At 30.7% G+C, this 12,277-nt stretch overlaps 1 protein-coding gene across 1 annotated transcript in view; it reads left to right on the top strand.

Annotated features, from left to right (window-relative positions):
- The window catches only part of STXBP5L (syntaxin binding protein 5 like), a 285,098-nt gene that overhangs the window by 220,336 nt on the left and 52,485 nt on the right, over positions 1-12,277 (top strand). Inside the window, 1 exon segment of the mRNA XM_032480092.1 lies at positions 5,391-5,456. Coding sequence (XP_032335983.1) covers positions 5,391-5,456 — 66 coding nt within the window.

Below are 12,277 nucleotides of genomic sequence, written 5' to 3' on the forward strand. Positions count from 1 at the left end.
CAGATACACATAAGAAAGATAAAATATCATAACCAAGGTGGATTTATTCCAGGAATATAAGTTTTATATTTGAAAAATCAGTGCAAAACACCTGATTAACATAATAAAGGAGAAAATATAATCATCTCAGTACATGCAAAAAATTGTCATAATTTGACATTTATATAAACATTCTTAGAAAACCAGGAATAGAACATGTCCTCTACTGAATAAAGCTCATCTATGAAAAACCTACAAATACTTAATTATGAAATAATATTGAAATATTGAATGTTTTTCCACTAAAATTGGTAACAAGGGAATTATGTCCACTCTCATCTTTGTCCAACCCTGTATTTGATGACTGAAGTAAGGACAAAAGCAAGGTAAAAAATAAAAAACTTGAGTAAAGATTAGAAAGAAAATATTAAAACTTTATTCACCAGTGATATTATGATATATGTAGGAAACCCAAAGGAATCTACAGAAAAGCTACAAAAACAATATATGAACTTCACAACGATGATGAATACAAGTCAGTATACAAAAACCAATTCTATTTCTACATAATAGCACCAAACATTTGAGAAATGTATTTATTTTTTAAAATACCATGTACAGGATAGACTTTCAGGTAGCAACCTAGGAAGCACCATGGACAATCTCCAGAGAGAAAGCAGTAACTGGTAAAAACTATTTTTAAAAAAACCAATCGCTTAAACTCTCTAGAAATTGTCCTAAGAGGACACAGAAAATGAAGAAACATTTATTCAATAAAATCCACTAAAACTTAGTAAAAAGTGAGAGTCTGTGGACCTGAGCCACAACTTGTACTATACTTTCCTGCCTTCAGGTTGCCAGCATTTCTTGTCCCCTCCAACCCCAAGATGGAAAGTCCAAATTCCAGGGGAGTGTGGCCAAGAGGTCAGAGGCTCCCTTCCCCTTCCAATTCCCTACTAATAGGACAGAAGTTCTACTCCAGTTATTCCAAGTAAAAAACGATGAGGCCCTGAGTGTTCTCACCCCAGCTTGCTCATAGGTCAGAGGTTTCATGCCAAGAAAAAGTTAAGCTAAGGAGATCAGAGGTAACCACCCCCTGCCCACGTCCAACTAGTGACTCAGAAGATTTGCCCAGAGGAAGAGACACTGTAAGAACAGTGAACTCTGAAGCTCTTCCCAAAGGAACTAGCTTTATTTATTTGGGAAGTTCAAGCCTAAAAATGCCCTCAAAACCAATGACGTATCTGATAGAAATCAAATAGGAGGCAGGTACCTCGTCTTAATTAAGAGTAACCAGCTAGACCATAGGTGAGCTGGTTCACTAGGGAGAACCTAGGAAAGAGACTGCTAAGAAGACTTCTCCTGGGATTTGAACAGACCTCAAGATTGGCTTCAAATGTGACCCCTGCCCAAATTTAATGTTGAATAATGTATGTCCTAGGGTATTGTCTAAAACAACAGAGCAATCACCTGGCTGTGACTGTGACATCTAATAGCTGGAAATGATATCAACAGAGGCAGACAACTTGCCAGAGAGATCAGGGAAAGAGACAGTCAAAGAGAGCCCTGCTAAAATCACGGCTATCCCAGGTGACTGTATGTACACTGAAGGCTGCACCCTCTGAGAAGCATCATCAAAGTCTTCACAACGTAAGAAAAATAAACTAAACTAAAATAGTCTCGCCAAGTTACTAAACAATTAAACAAGCAAATAACAACAATAAAAACCAGAGAAGGGGGAGAGAAATCAGTAATCAGTATCCAGAATTGCTATATTACCTAAAATGTCCAGCTAACAAAATATTATGAGACATGCAAAGAAACAGGAAAGTGTGTCTCATTCACAGGAAATAGCAAGGTAACAGACATTGCCTATGAGAGGGCCCAGATGTTGGATTTAACAAAAACCTAATAGTGGCTATTAAAAATATGTTTAAAGAACTAAAAGATGCCAAGCTTAAAGACATAAAGCAAACTATGATGATAATGTCTCATCAAGTATAGAATATCAACAAAGAGATGGAAGTTATGAAAAGGACCATATGGAACTATCTCATACCATACACAAAAATTAACTCAAAATGGACTACAGACTTGAATATAAAACCCAAAACCACAAACTCCTACAAAAAAACATAGGTGGTAAGCTCCATGACATGGGTATTGGCAATGATTTTTTTGGCTTTGACACCAAAGTAAAAGCAGCAAAATAAAAATAAACAGGTGGAACCACATCAAACTAAAAAACTTCTGCACAGCAAAGGAAACCATCAATAAAATGAAAAAGCAATCTACTGAATGGGAGAAAATATTTATAAATATTTTATCTGATAAGGGTTAATATCCAAAATGTATAAAGAACTCATACAACTCAATAGCCAAAAAGAAAAAAAAAAAGAATAAAAATGGGTAGAAGATCTGAATAGATGGGGGAGGAAAAAACACTGTTAGGGTTATTATGTAATTATAATAGAGTAAATGCATATTTCTTATCTTAACTGATTTAAAAAGTAATTTATGAAACAATATGTATGAAATTGTATTGTTAGGTCTATAATATATAGAAATGTAATATGTTTTCCAGTAACAAAACAAAGGAGTTGAGTAGGAGCAAAGTTGTATTTGAGTAAGCATATGACACCAGACGGATCTACCAAAACAAATGAAGAGAGCCAGAAACAGTAAATCAGGTTAATATACAAACTTTATAAATATGTTTGTTCTCCTTTCTTCTTTCAGCTTTTATTAAAAAACATAAAATTATATAAAGCAATAATTATAACAATATAATATTGGTTTTGTAATACATATGGATATAATATGTATACCAGGAATATATAAAAAGGAAAGAAAAAATGGAGCTATAAAAAAGTAACATTTCTGTATCTCACTGGAATTAAGTTAGTACACATTTGAAGTAGATTCTGATAAAATGTACATGTTAAGTCTCAGAGTAACCACGAAGAGCTCGAAAAACATAGTGAAAAAATGTATTAAAGAAATTAGAGTTAACCAGGGAATATTTACTTAATGATAAACAAAGCAGTATGTAAGAATTCGAGGAATAAGGAAACATGAGACATACAGAAAACCTAAAGTAAAATGACAGATGTAATCCAACTATATCAATAATAACATTAAATGTGGATAGATTAAACATTCCAATCCAAACACAGATTGTTGGACTGGATTTTTAAATAAATCAAGATCCAATTCTGTGCTGTCTGAAGGTAACACAAAAAGATACAAATAGGTTGAAAGTACAAGGATGGAAAAAAGATCATGCAAACAGCAACCGTAAGAAAGCTGAAATAGCTCTACTAACATCAGACAAAATAGATTTTAAAGCAAAAAATTTTGCTAGAATTAAAGAGGGATATTTAAAATGATTAAATGTCAATAAAAATGTTAAAAAAAACATGATTAAATGGTCAATATAGCAAGAAGATATAATAATTATAAACATGCACCTAACTAACAACAGAACTACAAAGTACATGAAGCAAAATCTGACAGAATCAAAGGGAGAAATAGACAAAACAATAATCACTGGAAATTGCAATACTCCACTTTCAAATATCGTACAAGAATTAGGCAGAAGGCCAGAAAGGAAATAAAAGACTTGGAAAATGTCATATACAAGACCTCTATACTCAAATCTATAGAAAGAAAATGTTTAAACATTATTTAAATGGAGGAAAATACCATGTTTATGGGTTGGAAGAGTGAATATTTTTAAGATGTTTATTCAACCAAATCTATCTATAGATTTATCACAGTCCAATAACCTACTGTATCTTTTTGTAGAAATTGACAAACGGATTCTAAAATGTACATAGAAAAACAAAGAATCTAGAATAACTGAAACACTTTTGGAAAAAAACAAAGTTGGAGGATTTCACTACCTGATTTCAAGATGTACTATAAACCTGCATTACTTAGATAGTATGGTAGTCAGAAAAACACAAATAGACCAATTATTACAGAATAGATAATCCAGAAGTAGACCCACACATATATGGCCAATTTATTTTTTATTAAGGCTCTAATAAAAATCAATGAAGGGAAATCTTTTTAACAATGATGGAACAACTGGACTAATACATAGAGGGTAAAAATGGACCATAATCCCTACCTGATACCATAATCAAAATTAACTTGAGGTGAATTATAGTCCTGAAAATGAAAGCTAAAAATTAAAAAAGCTTCTTGAAGAAAACCAAGAATGATATCTTTATCACTATGGGGTAGGCAATGATTACTTATACAGAAATAAAAAAAAATTCACAATAAAAGAAAAAACAGATAAATTGTTCTTAAGGTAAATTAATCTTCTGCTCATTAAAAGTCATTTTCATTAAGAAAATATAAAGATAAGATAATTCACATACTGGAAGGAAATATTCACAATAACCTACTTCTGACAAAAAACTCTTCACCAAAATATATAAAGAATTCTATTTAAACTTTGGCACTACTTAGTTCTGAAACCTTAAATAATTTAAACTCTTCAAACTGACAATTTCTTATTTATAAAACATAGGGTTAGGCTAGGCTGTCACAATGGATCTTTTCCAAAATTCTGATTTTTTTGAACCTACAGGTTTATTGGTACAAATTATATAGAGGACGGGGTGGTGGAAAGGAATATAAATAAAGACAGTTTTGGTAATTGACAATAGCTCTTAAGTACTCCTGGGTATGGGGATTTACATTAAAGCAGAAACTGAATATTTATTTACAGAGAAAAAATATGTGAAACCTTCCAACAACGGTAGGAAAACCATAAGGTTATTTTATGAATGCCATAGGAATGCAGACTGACAGGTAGTGGGAATTACAAAATGTTTATTCTATTGTGCCTATCCTTTTATTTGTCAGCGAAATGACAATAGAAAATAAGAAATATTAGAAATGAGAAAAACAGTGCTTATTATAAGAAGCAACTGATACCATTGAACACATCACTTAGTATTTATTACACAATACTGCATTTTTATAACTAACTATAAAGTTTTTAATTTGTAACATCTCCTTAAAGGTTTTTTAAAAAACCAGTAACCGTGTCTCTTGAAAGTGGAAGATCTGATTAGATCTTTTAAAAAAAGCCCTTCTAATTTATATTATTCTTGATTTATTTACAGTGAAATTAAATCATTTATTAAAATGGCTATTTCATATGAAAAAATAAGAGATTTTATATCTTTCTACCATCATGTTCAATTACCCTTTGCATATCAGTTATTGCTCCTTATTTTTTTCTGTATTATTGTTAAAATTTTTCAAAATAATTATGAGCATAGAAAAGTTTTCACAGGGGAAAAATCTTTTTAAACTTATAGGAATTAAGAAATAAGAATTATCTATGAAATGTTAGGAAAATTTCTAATTTTTTATCATTTCATTTTTAGGTTTAACTGAGCTGAATGACACTCCAGTTCCTCTGGAACTTGAGCGCTGCAAGTCTCCCACTTCAGGTAAACTTGAGTGGTATTTTTCAGGCTCTGGTAATTCACTGCAGTAATCTACTGCCTTATTTTCATTATTCTTGTAATGTGAAATTTATAACTTTAGAAATTAGATGTAATTTTGTTTCTGAAATTTAATCATAAGTTAAAATAGATTCCAAAATAAAATAGAAATAATTATCTTAAATATTTTTGCCTTCCCCAAAAATTAAGATCAGAGGTACGAATGCAATATTTTAAAGACACTTAAAGGAAGGTTATTTTGCAGATATGTGATATAGTAATAATGCCAAGTAAAAATTGGTAATACACAGAAACTCTGTCTTATAGCTAGAGCTAAATTATTGGGAAATATATACTATAGGTACAGAAGCGTATGAAACCATTCTTCTGGACCATAGTTTTGAAACATGAATATTCATTAGCAAAGAAAAAAATGGTAATACATGTCGGAAATAAAAAAATCAAAATAAAGTGTGAACCCATTAAAATGTATTAAAAATGTGAGTATCAAGATTCTTAGGAATAAGTCTTTAGGGTATGTGAAAAAAGATGTTAACAGTAGAAATTGTTGGGTGGTGACATTGTGAATGATTTGCTTATTTTTTTAAATTTTTATTTGTCTGATTTTTCTATAATGTATATATCTAGTAATGTGTAAATTCTTAAACACCAAAAACATTAGGTCTATCTTTGACATTGAATTGTAGGTCTTTTTTCATAGCGTATCAAAAAATAATTCATTGTTATTTAAGTTATTTTTAACTTCATACAAATTTATAAACATTTAGTAATCTCTTTAAAAAGCAGTGAAATTTGACTTTTAGAAATTCAGTTAGAATTCTGGTATTTCTTCAGTTTACTCCCTTGAGTCGTTAGTTGTTTATTCTTATTTTTCAGGAATGTAGGCTGAGTAGAACCTAGTTGTATCCTGTGTAAATTTTTCTTTTAATTATATCTATTTAATCCTTATGTTACTGCTTTTATTTTAGACATGTTCTCATACATTTACCCTTTCTTTTGCATTTCCTCTGGCATCATTCTAATTTAGGTGTTACACTATACCTAGAATATCACGAAAATACTCTAACGGGTGTCTGTGTTTTCCGTTTCTCCCTCTTCGATTTCATTTTGCATATCATGTTCTTTTTTGTTTTCTGTTTTATACAAAAGTAGTATATTGTATGCATTTCATTATACTTTGTTTGTTTCACTTTACAGTGTATCTTGCTTTCCATTGCATAAGGTATTTTCTCATTCTTATATATGATATTAATTTGCATGCATGTATTATAATTTATTTCACCAATGAAAGGACATTTAGTTTAGTACCATCCTACTGCCTGTGTCAAACAAAAATGCTACAGTGACTAACCTTGGTACATTCCTCACTTTAAATGTATGCAGGTATCTAACAGGTATATCTAAATTCCTAAAATCGGAGTTGCTGGGTCAAAGAGTATACACTTTGTCTAATCATAATACTCCCCATTGCTCTCCTTGGGGTTTACAACAGTTTTCTCTTCTTCCTGCAATAATATGCAAATACTGGTTATTATTTTTTTTTGAAAGTCTGTTTGATAAAAGGGATATGTCAGTGCAGTTTCAATTTATCTTTCACAAATTATAAGCACATTATAAGTGAATTGAATACCTTTTCATATATTTAAGAGCTCTTTAAATAATTTTTTGTAAATCATCTAGTCTTATACTTTGTGCATTTTCTATAGTGTTGTTTGTTCTTTTCATAATAATTAATCCCCTTCATAAGTTGAGAAGATTTTCCCTTTGTGACATGAGATCCAAATATTTTTCTCAATTTAACTTTTAACTTTGCTTATAGTATATCTTGTCTTAGTGAAGTTTTTTTATAATCAGACCTTGATCTTTTAAGGACTTCTTTATGCTTAACAATTTAAATACTATCGGTTATCTACTTTTTTTTACGTTTTGGTAAAAATTCCCCTGTCAAGTCATTTATCCTTTATAGTTACTTATTTTGTATATTTGTACTTTCTTGGAAAAGACAAAAAATTCATTAGGAAAATTTCTGAAAATACAGTGTACATATGCAAAGATTGAGAGTTTATCTTTCTTTAATTAGGCTAATATTTGATCTATTTTGCTGTTTATTTAAACCCAAACAATGATTTTATTGAATTTTTTTGGTTTTTTTACTTATTTCTGCTTTTATCTTCATTTCCTCCTCTTTCCTTCATTTTATTTTTCCCTTTCTAACTTTTTGTGGTAGATGCTTAATTCATTTATAATTTCTTACATACTGATGTGAGTTAACAAGGCTAAATTTTCCTTTGAATATGCATTAAACATATAACTTTTGATAAATTATGATTGCATTAACATTTTCTATATAGTAGACAATTAGTTTATATTTCTTTGGCCCAAGAGTTATTTAATGTAAATGTGTGGCATCAGTTAGCTTTAAGTGTTACCTTATTAATTATGTTATTTAAGTCATACATGTCCGTACTTATATTTTAATGACTTGTCAAAGATGTGGAAAAGGTGAATTAAAATATTGTATTAATAGCATATTTCTATTTTTCCTTGTGTCTGCTGTTTATTTTTTTAAATATTTATGTATAAATATTCAAAAATATATCCACAAAAAGTGCATTCTTTACCATTAATCACCATTGTTCATTTCTGTTGTGTCCTTCACCTGAATTCACCCTAGTTGTTAATACCACAACTCTTGCTTTACTTATTTGTAATTCTTTTGTATACCTTGGCTTACCTCTTTTGGGGCAAATTGTTTTTTAACTGAGGTATAATATATAAATCTCAAAGTGCATAATTCTTAAGAGTTAAGGTAGACTAGTTTTCCCAAGTGAATATTCCATGTAAACATATCCAGATCAAAATATGAAATGTTACTAGAACCCCAGACACCTCCCTTATGCCCCTTTCATCCACTAACCCTCACAAACTTACCTATGATTCTGACTTTTATCATAATGTTAGTTTTGTGGATTTTGGACTCTATTATTACTGAACATTTAGGTGGTTTTCAGTTGGGGGCTATTATAAGTAAAGCTGTTAGACTGGTACAAAACTAGTCTTGTACAATTTTAATACAAATATAAACTCATTTCTGTGTTACATGTGTCTGGGAGTGGAGTTTTGCGGTCATAGGGTATGCATATATTCAGCTTCAGTAAATGCTATTGCGTTTCCTAAAGTGCTTGTGGGGAGGGTACAGTTCAGTGGTAGAGTGCCTGCTTAGGAGGTAGAAGGTCCTGGGTTCAATCCCCAATATCTCCAATTTAAAATAAATAAACCTAATTACCTCCTCTGCTAAAAATTTAAAAAAATTAGAAATAAAAATTGCTTGCACCAATTTCACTTCCATTAACAGTGTATAAAAGTTCTGTTTGTTACAGATACTTGCCAATGTTTTTTCCCCCCAGTCTCAGTCATTCTGGGGTGTACATAATGCTATCTCATTGTGGAATTAAAATGAATTACATATCCCTGATGTCTAATGATTTTGATGAACTTTTATGTTTATTGGCTATTTTTAACATTCTCTTTTATAAGATATTCAAGTCTTTTACTCATTGTTACTATGTTGCCAACTTTTTCTTTCACTATAAGGAATTCTGTGTATGTATGTAGATACATACATAGACGTCTTTTTGTTGCATGTATACAGTACAAAATATTTTTCCCATTCTGTGCCTCACCTTTTACTTTCTTAAAGGTGATCTTTGATAAACAGAAGTTTTTAATGCTAATATAATTCAATTTATCAATATTTTCTTATTATTAGTGCTTTATGTGTTATGTTCTTTAAAAAATCTTTGTCCACCCCAAGGTCATAAAACTATTTCCCTATCTTCTAGGAGCCATATTGTTTTACCTTCACTTTTAAGTTCAAGATCCACTTGATATGTATTTCTGTGTCTATTGTGAGGAAAGTGTTAAAGTTTATTACTTTCATTTAGGTGTCCATTTATGACAAAACTCTCATTTCCCCCAATGCACTAAAATGGTACTTCTGCCACAAATTAGCCTACTTTACCATGTATATGTGTGTTTCTAGACTTTTTTCTATTTCATTTCCATGTTTATCTGTCATTTATCCAGTTCCACACTGCTCTAACTGCTGTAGCTTTATATAGGGCTGACAGTGTAGGTTCTCCAATTTTGTTTTTGTGGTTTTCTTTCAAGAATATTATAGTTATTTTAGGTCTTTTGTGTTTCCATATAACTTTTTAAAAAAATTTATCAGTTTGCACACAAAAAAACATACACTTGGATAGTGACTGCAGTTTTATTGGATCTATAGATCAATTGGTCAGAATTAATATTCAACAATAATGAATTTTCCATTTAGTGTCTATGTGTCTACTTTCAGTAATTAAAGTTTTTAGCTTTGTAGAGGTCTTGCACATCTTTCACTAGATTTATTCCTCTGTATTGGATTTTTATGTTGTAAATTTTTTATCTTTTTTTGTGGCTAAATATAAAAATACAATTAATTAATTACTTATTTTATACAGTTTTTAATACAGTGTTTAATCCCAGAAAACTTGATAAATTTAGTTAATTTCAATAATTTGTAAATTCTTTTAGATTTTCTATATATCCAATTATGTTCCCTGTTAAAATGACAGTTCTATTTCTTCTTTCTAAAGGAAGAAATTAGCTAGGACTTCCAAAACAGTGTTGAATAGATGTGGTTTTAGCAGATATCTTTCTTTTTTCCCCAATCTCATATATACATCCTTCAAGATTTCATAGTTAAATTATAAGGATTGCTATAGGTTTTTAGCAGACATCCTGCTTTTAGCCCTCTGCCTATGTTTCTTCTATTGTTAGAGCAGATCTGGAAACAGCATCACTGTCATTTTATTTATGTATGTATGTATGTATGTATGTATGTATGTATGTATGTATTTAGCAAGGCAGACTCAGAGGACTGTGCATGCAATCAAACATATTGCTTCAAAACAAGAAGGTTTTGACTACTTTTGTAGTATGTTATTTGGAACAGAAATGATTGACAGGCAGCACCAGGCTTATATAGGAATGAAATACCAGCTGCAAGACAGAGGAATCAGGTTCATCACTTGCCAGATGAGAGTGAAAATCTCTTTTACAAACAAGTTATTCATATCGCCACAATTTTCTAGAATTCACAATTTGTCTCAAAAGTTTTATTCTTATTTGTTGTGCTGAAAACATAGATCCCTCATTGTGAATGGAGAAAAATTTGCCTGAAGCAATGGTTAAAACCATAGACACCAACTTCATGAGATATATAGAGCAGTAATTCCTAATGCTTTTGTGAAGGATTTTTAAATGTTCAAAATTTTTAATAGTGGTGTTTTCCACTCTAAACACTGATAATTTCATTAGGCCTATAAGAAAATATGGAGTGCCCAACAGAGAATTCAGAGAAACACTAAGGGCCAAAAAGTAGAGTGGTTTTGTAAAAATTCTCCATAATTCTTCACAATACAATTAAATATTTTCTATGATCAGAAACAATGATGATGATCATGGAAACTCCACAAAAGAATTGCCTCAAAGGGGCAGTGTTCTCAAAAATAGTGAGCAGAAAGAAAGGACCTACACGTTTTATGCAGTCATTGAATATTTGATGCTGCTCATAGGGACTAAATAAGAATCAGACACAGTTTGCGCAGCTTTCTTAAATTAGGCATTCATTAAAGAATGGTTATGACTAGATTTACAATTTTAACAAGTATTACCTACCAATGTTCTAGACCCCAAATAAAATCAGTGACCAAGGGACCTAAAAATAATAGTAACCCACAATTTTCCAGACAGTAGTTTCCTTTTTTTCTTATGTAACACAACACCACTGTGACTTTTTCTGAGGAGAAAACTGAAGCTTAGGGTATTTAAATAAGTGGAGCTAGAATCCCAACTTAGTTATATTTGGTTGTAAATCCTAAGCATCCCCCCTGATTTTCATTAATAAAATAGTAACAAGAAATATGGGAATTACAAAAAATAATCACAATCAAAATTATATGACATCCAAGCAGTGAGAAAGTAAGAAATTGCTGAGTTATAAAGAGACAATGTTTTAACAAAGAGATTCAAAAAAGCTTATATATATTTTGCATGAAACATCAGAAATACAGTTTACCATTTAATTTCCAGGAAAAACTGGTTTTGAAAGTAATTTTTAGTTTTGATAGTTTATAAAATCACCAAACTATCAAATTTTGAATTTATTAAGACTTATTTGCTATAATATTGTAATCAACATTAGTGGAGTATTTGAATGCAAACAAGGTATTTTTCATGTATATTATCATATTTAGCCCTACAGCAATCCTGTAAAGTCGGTACAATTCTCATTTTATATGAGTGGAGAATTATGACTAGGAAAAATAATTCTATAACTTGCCCAAGGTTATTCTGCTAGGACATGGCTTAGTCAGAACCAACCCAAATTCTTAGACTTGAAGGTCCTCTGACCCCAAATTACTTGACCTCCTTTTGTGTGCTTTAAAAAAAAAAGTGTGTTGAATAACCTAGTTCTCTCTCGGAGTTTATAATTCAAGACAGACAAAACAGAAAAAAAGTTTCATGATCATTTAACACTTGTTCATATGACAGTAACAAAAAGTCACTGATTCATTATCATTGTCTAGATAGGAATGTAATACATATTTTAAGGTGGCAAGAAAAGTAGAGTCATGACATTAAACTTTTGTATGCTGGGGCCAATTCCAAGAAATATGCCTCTTTGCCTGCCTGTATCTTAGCCATTTCTGAAAAAAAGGAGAGGGAAATGGCCACAAAATTAGAAGCATGTAGATCTTTCA

Source organism: Camelus ferus, chromosome 1, assembly GCF_009834535.1.
Source record: "Camelus ferus isolate YT-003-E chromosome 1, BCGSAC_Cfer_1.0, whole genome shotgun sequence".
Taxonomy (NCBI): Eukaryota; Metazoa; Chordata; class Mammalia; order Artiodactyla; family Camelidae; genus Camelus; species Camelus ferus.